Source organism: Vigna unguiculata, chromosome 3 (assembly GCF_037176805.1).
Source record: "Vigna unguiculata cultivar grain cowpea cultivar isolate G323 ecotype 2 chromosome 3, ASM3717680v1, whole genome shotgun sequence".
Classification (NCBI taxonomy): Eukaryota; Viridiplantae; Streptophyta; class Magnoliopsida; order Fabales; family Fabaceae; genus Vigna; species Vigna unguiculata.
In genome coordinates, this window is record NC_140794.1 from 11,480,296 (window position 1) to 11,496,588 (window position 16,293).

Genomic DNA, 16,293 nt, shown 5'->3' on the forward strand with positions numbered 1-16,293 from the left:
TTATTAGGCATGAATCTTGTGCACCCTGTCTCGTACTCGTAACCAAGGCAACATAATAACAGTAACAAAGATGGTTCTGGTTCCCCCGTGTTTACCGTCCATATGGTATACAATGTGTATTTTATAATCTTTTATTAATTATAACTTGTGTTCGAAAGATCGTGGGTCTTTCGAGAAAATATACAGAGACAAAGATCTATGATTTTCTCACATTCAAGTAAATAAGATCACAATAATTTAAGTTTTAAGTACAAAAGAGTATTTGACATCGATTTACTACTTCCTGAGAATGCATTGTATTATTAATAAAAAGTAAGTAATTGATTGTGAAATAAAGTTAATTTATAAAATATCTACGTTTTGATTTATTGCTTTTATTATTTTCATATATGTGTTAATTATTATTTTTAATTAAATTCGTAGCATATTATACTTATATTATGTATATACTGAAAATTTTTATGAGAATAATTATATTTATTTAATATTATTTTCCCATTTGTATCGAGGATAATACGTTAAATAGTAGAATTTTAATAATTTTTTTTATTTAATTAAATTAGTAAAACTATAAATTTCATAAATCTATTTTTTAAATAAATAATATTTACAATATTATAATTTTTAATTTTTAATTTTTAAGTGTTAGAAATTTCATAGCAAATATATATAACTAAAACAAGAAAAAGATATAAATTTCAAGTAATTAAAGTTGTCAACAAGAATTAAAAAATAATCAATATATTCCAAACTTTTTCTTAGGAGTCCGCGGGTAAACCAATATACCAAGATTGTTGTCCTAAAAAACATAATTTGTGATAAAATCACATTAATATCTAACTAAATTGTTCAATCATCTACCATATGTAACTTTATTAAAAAGAAAAGAAAAAAAAATACAAACATGAGTGGACTAAGGAAAATCCATACCACCAAATTAAGCAAACAAATACTCCAAAAAAAAAATAAAAATCAATCGTGTCTATGAAGAACCCACTTAAAGATCAAATTTATTCCATGTGCTTCTAATGCTCCAAGGGAACATTGATTTAGCATATAAAAAACTTGAACCACATTTTGTGAGCCTCATTCCAATCAAAAAGTTTTGACCCTGTAAAGAAGCTTAATCTGAATAACAATCATGGTAACAGTACATATCAAATAAAATCCCAAAAGTAAAGACACCAATAAAGTCCCACTAAAATCTCTAAAAATGCCAAACACTAACAAGAAGAACGTTTACAATTTTTTGTGTTTTATCATAATGACCATCAATATTAAAGAATTTTAGAATTCTGAAGTTATTATAATACACAAAAACAAGGATCTAAGTAAAGCGGTATCAACTTTAATCCTAATAATGTGAAATATTCAAAGAAACATTGTGCAAACTAAAATTATTTTGAAGCATTCAGATACTCCAAAATATATGAATAATAGTTGTAGAGGAAAATCAGTTATTAACAGTTGATTGTCATATTCTTTCTTGTTTCTAAAAGATTATTACTTTTTGTTTCTTGAAAGCTTGTTGTAAGTGATTCAAAGAAAAATCAAATTTGAAAAGACATTTTTAATAACTCCTTGGCAGTGACTTTTTCTTTAGAAATAGACTTTCCACTTTTTATAGGTGAAAATTAAATTATCCTGTAAACTTTCCTTGAATCAATTGATATGGGTTTTTAGCATATAGTTATAATTGGGTTAGATTTTTTTTTTTCTATTTATCAACTAACATCAGTTTGGTCCTCAAGTTTTTTTTATCTCAATTTGATCTTATTTTTTTAAAAATGATTCAATTTAGTTTTTACTGTTAGTTTGACCAGACGGTGTTAAAGTCAACGCCACATGTCAATTTTTGAATTTTTTATTTTACTTTTTACCTGTATCACTTTACAGTTGTGTCACGTGTCAAAATGATTCAATTTAGTCCCTATATTTTTTTTTTACTTTCAATTTAGTTTCAAATTTTGTAAAAATGAAACAATATTGTCCCTCCTTAAATTGACACTCGATTTACTTTTTTATAAATTTTATGATGATATTCTTATTAAAATTAATATTTCTATTAAACATTTTTGAAATATTTAATGAAAACGATAAGTGTCGAAAATGTTTAATTACTTCAAGAATTTTACTTCATGAACTCCAAATGAAAATAAATGAGCACATTCTATCGTGAGAACAAAAATAATTTATTCAATCCAATCCTCTTCAATTCTGTATGAGCTGGGCTTAGACTAGTTCTAAACCTAACTGGACCTAAAGTTTCATAACTTAACTAATTGAGACTTTGATTTTGGATTTATAAAATTAAAAAAATATTCAATAAAAATTCAACTAAGTAGATTGAATTTAAAATCTAAAAATATAAATTTGGGTCATTAAAATATATTTATAGTAATATGGATTTGAATAATTATGAATTAGATATGGAAATTTAAATTTTTTGCCCACCCTATCTCTTGCAATTAATGAATTGGTTAAGCTTTGTCAGGGGTTAGTTAACCATCAAAACCACGCAAAAATGATCATTTTCATATCTCATGTTTATTACTTCTAATAATGTTCTCCTTTTTGCTATTGTTGAGAGCTCTCAAGTGAAACTCATCTCCAATCTTCTGAACTTATTCGTGAAAGCATGTAGGTTAAAGGTTAGTAAAAGTAAACACAAATTGTTCTTCTTTGTTGCAGTTCCTAGATCAAAGGAGACTTAGCTTTTTAGCATGATACTAAAAGACAAATTGACAAGGATTGATATTCAATTCATCATTAATACAATTTATACAATCTCTTGAGTAAAGTTGGTCGGATTATTTTAGTACTAAATTTTGAATTGTACCAAATTACCATATTCTATGTTTGTAATGTTATATTTTATATATTTTTATTATATAAAATTATTATTCTCTATTTTATTATTGTTGTGGATTATACATTAATTAATAAATTATATTATTTGTAAATATCAATTATATTACACAATTGTTATTAATCTATGGATAATACATATTAGGTTTCTGATGAACCGTCTATGATGAGTTGGATTATTCAATGAACGGTCTATGATAGACTTAAGTATTCAAAAACTTGTTGAGAGGTCCCTAGTCTCTGGTAAGGATATAAAACTGATATCCCATTAGTCAGTTTTAAGAGACGACGTAAAAATACATTTATAAGATACGCTCTACCAGAAAGAGAGCGGTATAGTCTCACAAGTAAACAATTTCTAAATACAAAAACCCAAAAACTAACTACCAATATAATTGCTAAATACACGTGGATACAATAACCCCCATTCAGCTATATTACTACTAACTTGGTGCACTTGCCAATAGGTCATACAACTTGATAACTCTCTTAAAACTTGATATCGTGTGATGTTGGGACTTTAAGGGCTTAAGCCCTATGGATACAAAATCTCAACATCAGTTCACCCCATCAATTGAATCAGTTTGCTAATGCTATCCAACTTTATATTTTCATTATTCATCTTGTATCAGTTCAATAGTATCTTCATATATAGAAAACTAACTAGAGACTTTGCGATGCATAAGCTCTTACACCTTGTCACTAATTGTTGTAGTCTTTTTCTTCGAGACTTGTCTTAACACCTTGTTATTGAGACTAAGAACAACCACTTTGTGAACTTTTTCCAATAACATTTTATTGTCTTTTTCTGTCATACTTACATCAAGCCTATATTCACCTTCCAAAGCTTCAAGGAGGCCTTGTGGAACCAAAATAGCATGAATCTTCGATTGTTAGAATCCAAAATCATTCAAACTAGTGAATTTCTTAGCCTCATACTTTACAAAAGTCATGAGGATTAAATCCAGGCTCACTACGTCAATTTATTGTGAAATAGCTCTTAGTAAACTCACTACAAAGCATCTATTTGATAATGTTAATTTTCACCATTTTTATTAGTCATTTTACATTAGTCCTCACTTTGATATTGTTTTGTAAGTAGCTAGATATTTGGTTACTCTAATTTAATTATTCCATTAATCCCCATTATCTTTTGTTTAATAATTGAATAGGAAGTACTTAGGTTAGGCGAAATAAGATTGGAATTCAAGGAAGTGTAGAAGGTCAAAGCTGGAAATTCTACATTGTGGTTGAGCACCATTTATATAAGGCTAAGCACCAACTCCTAATGGCAACCAACGTTAGGCGCCACTCATACGATGTTCAGCGTCATCTTCTAGTGCTCACTTGCGTTGGGCAGGCCTGGATTGGCGTTGAGCGCCACTAGGACAAGTCTTCAACCCTTACCTTTATGGACCTATACCCAACATGAGAAGGATTGTGTTTGGTGGTGTTTTTGTTGATGTGCCAATTTTGGGTTATTTCCCCTTGCTTCTTCGAGAGAGAAGGAGCTTTTGGTGGTTTTTGGTACAAGAAAAATGCAAACAACATACAAATAATTACATACGGATTTTGATCCTATATAACTCAGTTGTTACATTACGAATCTGGAAAATCTAGTTACATACGGATTTGTCCGTAGGTAATGAGAAATAAATTTCTTATCGATTTTTCGTATGTAACATTCGTATGTAATTTTGGCATGTTAGGTCGGGGGCTTTTGTGAAAGATATTATTCGTAGGTAATGATAGAAAATTAGTAGGTAAATAAAAAGTTTTACTTACTGATTTTACATACAGATCTAAAAACAATTAATTATTAAAAATTAAAACCCAAAATATGTTTACATTCTCTCCTGCTCATGACACTCTCGTGTTCCCTCCCTCAAATGAGACTTGCTCACACTCATAGAGAAGAGCGTCTTTCACATTTACTCGTTCACCATCGTTCAATTTTTTGTTCAGTCTTCTTCTTTCTTCAAAAAACACATTTTGGAGAGTTTGGGTGGTTGCTAGGGATTTTAGTAACATCACTTTTATCCTCCTTGGATATTCATCTTCTTCCATTATTCATCTTTCATATCATTTCTAATCTTTTTCACATCCTAAGTGTTTAATAAACTTTCAAAAGTGTTTTTTTTTCATAGTTTTAATTACTTAAACATCAGTACAAATTATGACACCATTCTTTGTCTAAATTAGTTATTTGTTACAAATATTATCGTGTATTGAACAAGTCCTTTATAAAAATAAGAAAATAATAAATATTTATTAGTTGATATTGTACAATTGGTGCACTTGCCGATGAATAAATCATGCTAACACTACCAAATGACAAAAATAGTGAGAATCCATAATTGAAACAGGAAGAAGGTAAACAAAAGAAAAATCAAAGAATCACACATAAAATTAATGAGGCTCAAATGAGGTGTCATTGAAATTCAATCTAAGTCCAAGACAAAAATTTACTATGATCAAATATTATAGGCATTTTTGTATTTTGGGGTTTATTTGAATTTAAATTTGTAAAAATAGGTTCGCTAATTTTTTTTTTTTGCAAAATAGGGTTAACTTGTCAGGGTGGAGGACAACATTATAAGTGAAGTCGTCCTCTACCCTACTGGTTTTTTTTTTTTTTCAAAAGTAAAATCATGATGGAGAAGACCGGTTTCTGTTTATTGTCAAAAAAGTGAAGTAATCCTCGCATACGACAACTTCACTTTTCACTTTGTTTATATATTACCAAAATACAAGCTTTTGATATCTTTATGGTTTAATGTGTTTTAATAAACGAGTAATATACATTTATTTTAAATTTAAATAAACTGATTCAATTCAATTTATGATTGACCTAGTTGCTTTTGGAGTGGGGGATTTTGACAGGAGTAGCAGTGGTTTGAGAAAGTTAACATAATTGCATGCGGGAAGATGCATGTTGGTGAAAATTAAATGCAGGGGACAGGTTTCCTATGGGTGCACCTGCGCTGATGATGTCTCCACAAGCGAAATACATTATTGATGTCAGATGAAAGTTTTAGTAATATATATTAAAAAAATTGAAAAGTGAAGTCGTCATGTAAAAGGACAACTTTACTTTTTGACAGAAATCGACTTTCTAGAGTATGATTTCATTTTTTGAAAAAAAAAAAAGAAAAAGAAACCGGTAGGATGGAGGACAACTTCACCTTTAATGTCGTTCTCCACCCTAACGACTTGACCCTATTTTACAAAAAAAAAAAAATCAACAAACCTATTTTTACAAATTTAAATTCAAATGGACCCCGAAATAAAAAAATAAAAAAACCAATATTATAACTTGAAGTTTTTCCCTCAATAATTTTTTTTTTGTTCAACTCTCAGATTCTTATTATTACAGTTGAACAACTCTTAATTAACAACAAAATTTGTCAATGCATATTCTTATTTATATGACATAACTATTTTAGTTAACTTTCATAAAATACGCTTAAACGAGAGAGGACACACATGAACAATTATTTCCACGATTGGCCTAACACGTCATTCAAAAAACTAATCTTTGTAAACAATAAGAGACAATGCAAGAAGACACAAACGTTCTAGTCGACAATTTGGAGCATCTAGAGTGTTATAAAACTTTATTGAATCAATCTTCAAATTGGTCTATTACATGAAACTTTTATATGAAGGTGTTTTTTTCAGTGATGCACCGATATGCAGCTATCATTATGACATGAAGAGCATGATAAAGAAACAATGGTGAGGTCCATACATAACTTTATTCCCTCATTATTATGTGAAGGGAATTTCTGTGTAGATTACCTTGCTATATGGAGGGTCAAAAATGGCTTCATAGATACTGAACTTCCACTTGCTGCAACCGGATCTATCTGTCGTTTATTAGATTCTAGAGTTTTGTTTGTCATTTTATTAACTATTTTCTACCAAAAAAGTTAAGTTTACAATCTAAAAAATGACTCTCATGTTTGCATGTTATGTACTTCTTCTCCCTTCTTTTTTCCTATTTCTCTTTAGTGAATATACATATAAATTTTGGCAATTATTGGACCTACCGAGCAATTAATAAACGTTCTGCAAGGATAGTGATAAGTTTAATCTGTGTATATGGAAAAATTGGGATTCATTGGTGCTGATTTTGTACTATTCTGTTTTCTCTCTCTTAATTTGTTATTTAATACATAATATGTATAGAAATACTATTTATTTTGTATATTAACGGTGTTAATTATGTGTCACATGTCAACACGTAGTTTTTTTAATTTTTTTTTTAATTTTTTTTTTAAAAAATTAATTTTAATTTAATTTTAATTTATTTTTATAATTTTTTAAAAAAAATTAAATACTGTAGTTTTTTTAATTTTTTTTTTAATTTTTTTTAAAAAAAAATAATTTTAATTTAATTTTTAATTTATTTTTATAATTTTTTTAAAAAAATTTAAAACTGCCACGTGTCAATCTGATATTATGCCACATGGCAGACACAATGTGATGTGGCAGTGACAGTGCCATGTGTCACTATTGGATGTGAAAAATCTCAATGTAGTCCATGTATTTGTTATTTTGTCTCAATTTGGTCCCAATTTTTTTTAAATTGAATCAATTTCATCCCTGTATCAAATTTAATTTTTATATAAATTTTACAATGGTACTTTTATTATATTTGATATTTTTAACAAATTTAAGTTTATTTAAATGTATATTTTGCACTGATATTTATTTATATTTTGTTTGAAATATTTATATATCTATAATTTATACATAAATGTTTTTTTTTAATTTTATATTTGAATTTATAAAGTTTTTATTTTTAAAGCAACTCTAACATTTGTCTATAAATTATTGATATATAAATATTTGAAACAATATTTAAATAAAGTTCAATGCAAAATATGCATTTAAATAAACTTAATTTTGTTAAAAATATCGATTACAATCAAAATACCATTGTAAAATTTATATAAAAATTAAATTTGATATAGGGATGAAATTGATTCAATTTTAAAAAAATTGGGACCAAATTGAGACAAAATAACAAATACAAGGACTACATTGAGATTTTTCATATCCAATAGTGACACGTGACACTGCCACTACCACATCACAGTGTCTTTGCCACGTAGCACAATGTCAAATTGACATGTGACAATTTTAACTTTTTAAAAAAAATTAAAAAAAATTAATAAAAAAATCAAAAAATCACGTGCTGACACATGACACATAATTAACACCGTTACTGTACAACTAACGGAAAAGAACTGATTGTAATGAATTTTCAAAAATAGGGACTCAATTGAGTCAAATAAAAATGGGGGGACCTACTTGAGATTTCGCTACAAAAATGGGGACCTCTGGAATGATATCAATGTTTTAAAATTTGGTAGTGTAACGTCCCATTTAAATAATAATATAATTAAATTAAACATTACACAGAATAATATAGTAAGCAAGGACCTGGAGTATAAACGCTACTCTCTATAGTTATCCCAGAATGAACTAGGGTACACCACGATGCCAGTGACAAAGTATAATAAGGGATCAACAATATTTCAAAATAAAGCCCAATGAAAAGATAATACATGGGCCATAGCCCTAAAAGAAAACTCAGATGAGCGGAATCCAGCCCAGATAGGCTATGCAGTGGAACCTCCATCATCTTGATGACCACGGGGAGTTCTTGCATCTGCTCACATCAATAAATTGATGATCATCGTAAAAGGAGAAAACCACACACAGGAACACAAACAAGTAGAAAGGGTAAGCTAGAGTAGAAAATGATTTTATCATACAATTGCATACATTTTCATAGTCCAAGATACATACATCAACCAAGCATGTGATGACTCGCACACAATACACTAAGACTCATGACACGACTTATCCGGATACATATAATTAGTCGGATTCAGCGGATGATTGCACTTGTGGTGGCCTTTACTACTCTACCGAGCTAATTGTTACCGTATTTCATCCCTCACGCACAAGGTTAGCCTTAAAGTGTTTCAGGGCTCCTACTACTCTAACCACTTGAGTCAGTACGCTCTACGTTAGATTAACTGACTCTTTAGAGTGTCAGGATGCAATCCTTACCTTGAATCCTTACTAAATTATATAAATGAAGCACCACCATGAACTCCCACTAAAAGGGGTCATGGAATTACGTCCTGACCAAATGAGGCACCACCATGAGATCTCACCTAGAGATTCATAGAATTACGCCCTGACCAATGAGGCAACACCACGAAACTATTGTGAAATTACGTCCTAACCATACTAACATCATATTTCATCAATTAATATAGAATCATTTCTCATGCCAATTCCATGCCACTTTCATAACCAACCATTCCATACTTGTCACATGCCAAGATCATGTTAAACTTATCCATCATAGACCATAAGTCATTTCACTCATACATATCCACCCAATTCATGTTTTAACAGAGCAATATAATCAAAACCAGTGGCAAACATTCAAGAACAGAGAAGAAAACAGGTCCTGGCACATTCTCGCCCAGACCTCGCTCAGGCTGAAAGGCCTCGCTCAGGCGAGAGGGGTCTCTCGCTCAGGCGAGTTCCCTTCGCCTAGGCGAGAACTCAAAAAAGGGAACAGTGGTGCTATCGCGTTCTCTCGCTTAGGCGACAGCTCGCTCAAGACTGAAGCTTGTTGCTTGAGCAACAGCTTGCGCAACACCTGAAAGGGTTTTTTGATACTCTCGGTTAGGCGAGACCCACTCGCTTGGGTGAGATTATCATATTTCCTCCACTGTTCACGCAAGCCAACATACAGTTTCGTCTATAGCAATGCACAACACACATTCATATCATGTTAAACATCATTTGATCATCATAGGCACGAAATAGAGTTGAATAAAACCAGCAATGTACTTTAAAACTCAAAAACCCTAGCTTCCCTTATCTTGCAAAAGCTAGTAGAAAAACCCCAACACTTAAGCTACAAGCACCACGGCTTGGAGAACGAATTTGGGAGCTGGAAAATAGCAGAAACAGATTCCAAATAGGTTACCATGGTGAACCCTAGCTAGAATCACAAAAAAAAACAAAGGAGAAGAGTATGAACTGAAAATAACTTACGTGAGTGGAAGAATGAGTTGAACTCACTTGAAGGCGAATGGGTCTCAAAACCCTAGTAGAGCACTGTTGAGGGGAAAAGGAGAGTGTTTGAGAACCTGATTTTTTGAAAGTGAGTAGAGAGTGAGAGGGTTAGGCTGGTTTAGGGGCCATGGCACTTTACGAGCCAGCCTAGGCCCAACTGATTTAAGACAAGCCCTTAAAAATTAAGGCAGAATAATTAGTGGGCCTTACAGGTATGGGTTGATCAATTTGGTCACCACCTTTAAAAAAGTTTAAATTACGTTTCAACTTTTGAAAAGATGTCTCGATTGGGTCTTTTTTACAGCATTAATGGCGTGTTACGTGTCAATCTGTGATTTTTTTTTTATATTTTTTTTTATAAAAATATGTTATCACATGTTAGGTCCCTAGTGTGACACGTGACATTATTAGTGCCACGTCCAAAACTCTGCCATAGAGAAACGCAACTATTGTGCATTGCATTAGGGTTTGCTGTGTGATGGATTAAGGATTTTTATGCTCTTATAAATTTGATTTGGGCCAGCTAAATTGGGGTAACGTTTGAATTAAGATTTTAATCATTAGTGTTTTATTATGTATAGATTGAATTTAAATAAAAAAAAATTAAATAAATATTTTCTTATAACTAAAATTATTTTTAAGGATAAAATTTTAATGAATGAATGAATTAATACAAAAATTCAAAATAATAATAAAATATTAATAATTAATAATGATAAAATTTTTATATTATAAAAATAAAGAAAATCTGAAATAAATGTTTTTATAATATAGTATTTCTATAAATGTTATAATATTTTTGAGATTATGTCTTTTATTATTCATCTTAGTTTTTTTTTAATTTGATTGAGTCAATTACGAAAGATTTTAATTAATTAATACAAAATTAAAAAAAAATATCAATAATTTATAATGATAAAAATCTTATATTATATAAAAAGAACAATTAAAATAATTTTTTTCTATAATTAAAATTATTTGTAATGATAAATTAATAAATAAAATTATTTTAATACAAAAATTGAAAAAATAAGAAAAGCATAATCTTTGTTTAATAAAGCTTATTAAAAAAAAAAGCATATTCACAGGTGAATATACTACTATCTTTTATGCCAAGGTTGCCTAAATTCTTCCTTTTGATACCATGCACAACATGCCCGAAGAGAATATAATTCTAGAATAAATCATATAAAAAAAAGGTAGTAAGTTATTTTTTTTCTTAGATTAATTTTGTTATTTATGGTGAGTAAGATCTTTTTTTTGTCTATAATAGTTTTCACCGAATTTACTAATAAAGTATTATTTCACAAAACTTCATAAAAGCTAAATATATTTGAACCACCAAAAGAGCTAATGGATTATATTTTATTTGTAACTTCTTGTAAAGTAAAACAATTTATACGTCTTGTCTTTAGAGTAGAACTTGGTAGATATTTTGATCAAAACTCTCGTGGTATATCACAATTTTCTTTATTTCTTTGAAAGTTAGGCAAATCTCTATGTTTCAACTTAAGGGATATTAACAAAACATATTGATAATTTCTAGAAAATATTTTCTACACTATAATAAGTGAGTTTGAATTCTTCACTTGAATAATATTTATCCACTAGAAACATTCAAGACATGAGTTTTTTTTTTTTTTAAGGTTTTGGTTAGAAATAAAGTTGAATAACATTCAACTAAATAAACTCATAAGTCTTCTTTTAAAGGTTTTGGTCAGAGATAATGCTCTATAATTTCTTGTAAATGTTTTTATATAAGACTCATCCATTCATGTGAGTCTTCGTTATGCATCCATTGAATGACCCACTGATTTCTTTTATTAACTTTGTTATTTATCCACCATAGTGATAGGCTAACTTGATTCAGTTCAATAATAAAATATTATTTCACAAAAAAAAAAATAACACGATTTAATCTACTGAAAGGAAGTTGAAATGGATGGGTATCTTGTTAACACAACTTTTCACATTATGAAATATGAACACTATGGAATAAGATGCCATTATATTAATTTATATCACTTTCGTGAACAGATACACTGCAGATTTTACCCCATACCCAACATTCCGGCCACATTCACGTTTTCAGTTAATCATGCAAGCAAAAAAAATTTCCCCTAATTTCAGCAAATCCAACTTAATTTTGCAAAGAAGGTGAAAAGAGAAAAGTTTAAATTATACCTTTGGTCCTCATTTTCGTAATAAAATATTAATTTGATCCTTTTATTTATTTTTTATCTTAATTTGTTCTCTATTTTTGGAAATTTGATGTAATTAAGTCAAGTGTTTTTTGTTAGTGGTGTAGTAATGGTGTTAAATGGGGTGACACATGTCAGCTTTTAGATTTTTTTTTTATTATTTTTTATCTTTTTAAAATTTAAAAAAAAATTGTCATATATCAAGCTGACATCGTGTGCCATGTGGCAGTGATAGTGTCACGTGTCACTATTATGCCAAGTATATTTTTTCATTCTCAATTTGGTCTCGGTATTTTAATTTTTGTCTCAATTTAATCCCAAATTTTGTAAAAATTGTGCAATTTCGTCCTCCTCCAAATTGAAACAAAAATTAAATTTTATATAAATTTTATACAGATATCTTTATTAAATTTGATTTTTTATTCAAATTGATATTTTTATTATATATTTTCAACAAAACTAAGTTTATTTAAATTTGTTTCATATTCAATTTTACTTAAAATTGTTTTAAAATTTTAAATTTATTTATTTTTTATTGTTACATAAACTAGTTAATTTTTCTTAAATTATATAATTGTTATTTTTACACCAACTAAAATATTTGTATAGAAACTATTGAATTTCACATTTTAAAAATATGCAATTATTTAAAATATAAATTCAAATAAAAAATAATATTAAAGTATGATGTAATAAAATATCAATATAATTTATGAATTTTTTTTTTGTTATTAGCATTATTTTCTATTAATAACTTTAAAACAATTTTAAATAAAGTTTAATGTAAAATATAAATTAAAATAAACTTAATCTTGTTAAAAATATTTACTTAAAATATCAATTTTGATAGAAATATTTATGCACATTTATATAGAAATTAAATTTGGTTTCAATTTGGAGAGCGACAAAATTGCACAATTTTTACAAAAATTGGGACTAAATTGATAATAAGGAAATGACACATGACATAATAGTGACATGTGTCACTATCGCTGCCATGTGGCACGATTTCAGTTTGACACGTTGCAAATTTTTAATTTTTTTAAAAATTCAAAAAAAAATTCAAAAAATTTAAGAAAAATTTTAAAATCCAGAAACTGACACGTGACACCTCATTTAACGTCATTACTATATCATTAACGAAAATAACTTAATTACATCAAATTTTCCAAAATAAAAATCAAATTAAAATAAAAAATAATTGATAGATCAAATTAATTACGAGTAACAAAATACAAATAAAAAAACAAAAACACTTTTCTGGACCGAAACAAAAGTGTAATTATTTAGAAAATTAGAGTGAGGACAACCTCGTAATAACACAAAACGTGACCACTGTGGTAACCTCTCTCACCTTTATAAAATCCCCCAAGGTGTGGTTCTCTGAAACTCACTACTACCACACCAGACTCCCCTGCCTGTGAGCCACTCTCCCTCACCAGCACTTTCTCTCTCTAGCGTTTTAGAGAGAGAAAGATCAAGAAGCAATCTTTGGGAGGTTCGGAGAATGGAGAAGATGAGGTTTGCGGTGTTGATGTGTGCGGAGGATTCGGAGTACGTGAAGCAAGTGTACGGAGGGTATTCTGGGGTGTTCGTGAAAATGCTGGCGGAGGAAGGAGAGACTTGGGACGTGTACAAGGTGGCGCGTGGAGAGTTTCCGGAGGATGATGACTTGGTTCTCTACGACGGCTTTGTCATCACCGGCAGCTGTAGCGACGCACATGGAAACGACAAATGGGTTCGTGACCTTCTCGACTTGCTTAACAAACTCCACTCCATGAACAAAAAGCTCCTCGGCATTTGTTTCGGCCATCAGGTACATTCTTCTTCATCCAATCTAACACCCAAAAATATCAACTATTTTTTTCTGCTTTTTTTGGAAAAAAGATTAATGATTTCGAAGATCGGTGCATGAATCATGACTGGGATGAACGTGTGATCACTGATCGGAAGCAATTCGTGGATATTTTAAAAAACCTTATCTTGATTTTTCGAAATGTGCGAACATTGCGCTGGGGCAAGTGGTCCACTTTCGAAAATTAATGGGAGCATTAAAACACAGGAGTTTAAACATGTGGGTTTTGCACAGTTCTCTGTCTCCCTCACCCTTTGGCCTTTATCCTTGGATATATCCTACTACGCCCCAGATTCAAAGATTCGTTTAATAAACTTTCCGTAATAAATCGTCCCTTTAAATCGGCTACAGTAGCTTTGTCTGTTTGATCATCTTCTTCACATTTTGATTTTCTTCATGCGTCTTTCTTGTAGGGTGTACTTGATGCCTTGAAACAGTGTCAAAAGATCTGATCTTGACTACACTTTCGTCTAGCGTTTCATGTCCTCACCCGGCGATATGTCTGTGTGATTTGTAGAATAACGCTGACCCAGTTGATAAAAAAATGATTTTTACTTGACCCAAATAAGAAAGAGATAATGATAATAATAATAATAATAAGTTCAATAAAAAATAAAGATTCTACTATTGTTGTCGGTTCTATTTATCTTCATTCTTATCACCGTTGTCCTGTAACCCCAAATAAATATTATTTTCTTCTCTTGAAGAATGTTTTACCACCTTACGCCACATCAAAGTCTCTGAAAAGTGTAATGCATCACATAATAAATTAATTAAGTAGTTTGTGTATGTATAAAAATGTGACTGTGTGATAACATAGGAATGAAATAAGAAAGTTGTTTGTTTGATTTGATCAGATTCTTGGGCGTGCACTGGGAGGGAAGGTGACTCGTTCTCCCACTGGTTGGGACATTGGTGTGAGAACCGTAACATTTTCACCATCGTGGGCATTCTCGTTGTCTTCCCTTGATCTTCCACCGGGGCTTTCCATCATCAAATGTCACAGGGATGAGGTGTGTAAATTTTAGTAACAGAACATCATCAAAATCTCAGAACTAACCCATGATTTGTGTTTAGGTCCGAGAGCTACCTGAGAAGGCAGAGGTGATTGCTTGGTCGGAAAAGACAGGAATTGAAATGTTCAAGTGTGGAGACCACGTAATGGGAATCCAAGGGCACCCTGAGTATTCAAAAGACATTCTTTTGCACCTGATCGACCGTCTCATTCGAGGAAACTTCATCACAGTATGTTGATTTTCCCTTTTAAGTTAGATGAATTTTGTGTATGAGCTAATAATCATGAATTAATACATAAGGTTTGAATGATAGGATGGTGATGGTATTCAAGCAAGGGAGAGGGCTGCACTGGACCCAGATAAGGAGGCTTGGAAGAGAATGTGTGTGAACTTTTTGAAGGGTCGATTGTGACGTAGCTGGAACTGAAATAAAAAAAAAAAAACAGAGGTTTTATGAGCACACTGAAAATAGTGACATTATATGGAAGATGGTCCCTATAGATTAAAACAAGTTAAGTAGTTGTTGGCACCACTGGGTCGGTGCAATGAGTTGTGTATTTTAGTTGGCTTTGATGGGTTCCAGCCATTAGTGTTCTGTATTTAACTCGACTATCACTCAAGTCTTAAATTATAGCAATAAACTCACTCAAGTTCTAATTTTATCTCCTTTCTATTGAATTGGACTTTTCTAAAAATATATGTTTGAAATTTATTGAATAAAAACTTTATGAGATTAAATTAAAGTTTAAATCCAAGTTTTAGTTTGCGTGAGCATATGGAAAAATGCTTTAAACGCAATTCATGCTGTTCTCATAGTGGCATGGAATGTGGGGGTTTTGGTTTTTGGCCGAAAGCTTTTGATGAGCAAGCTTCTTTTAAAAGGATCAATTTTCGTTTGTTAAATAACTTTAATTTGCGAATATCGGCTTTTAGGTGCACTCTAAAAGACGCAACTTTCACGTTTATTGTTTTCTCCCTTGCAAACACCTAACTGCTTATTAAGATAAACTTTTTTTCCGTCGCAATCACGCATTTTTGTTAAGGTATATTAAACTGCTTTTATAGTACGTAATCTCAAATGCATCTAAATCATTTCTGTATTTTTCATTTCATGATTTAAGTGTGTGAAATAATTGGAATATTTTACTGTGTAAATTTTGCCCAGATCTTAGTTTAAAAACTAAACGAAAAAAAAAATTATGTTTTTCTTTTATAAAACATTTTTCCGTGAAAATGCATA

At 30.2% G+C, this 16,293-nt stretch overlaps 1 protein-coding gene across 1 annotated transcript; it reads left to right on the forward strand.

The window, feature by feature from the left end:
• The first annotated feature begins 13,559 nt into the window (after positions 1–13,559).
• On the forward strand, positions 13,560–15,715 carry LOC114179829 (gamma-glutamyl peptidase 5-like). The gene is made up of 4 exons (XM_028066295.2): positions 13,560–13,998; positions 14,895–15,050; positions 15,115–15,282; positions 15,367–15,715. Exons 1-4 carry the CDS (start codon positions 13,690–13,692, stop codon positions 15,463–15,465), a joined length of 732 nt encoding a protein of 243 aa, XP_027922096.1. The 5' UTR covers positions 13,560–13,689; the 3' UTR covers positions 15,466–15,715.
• Positions 15,716–16,293: the final 578 nt, after the last annotated feature.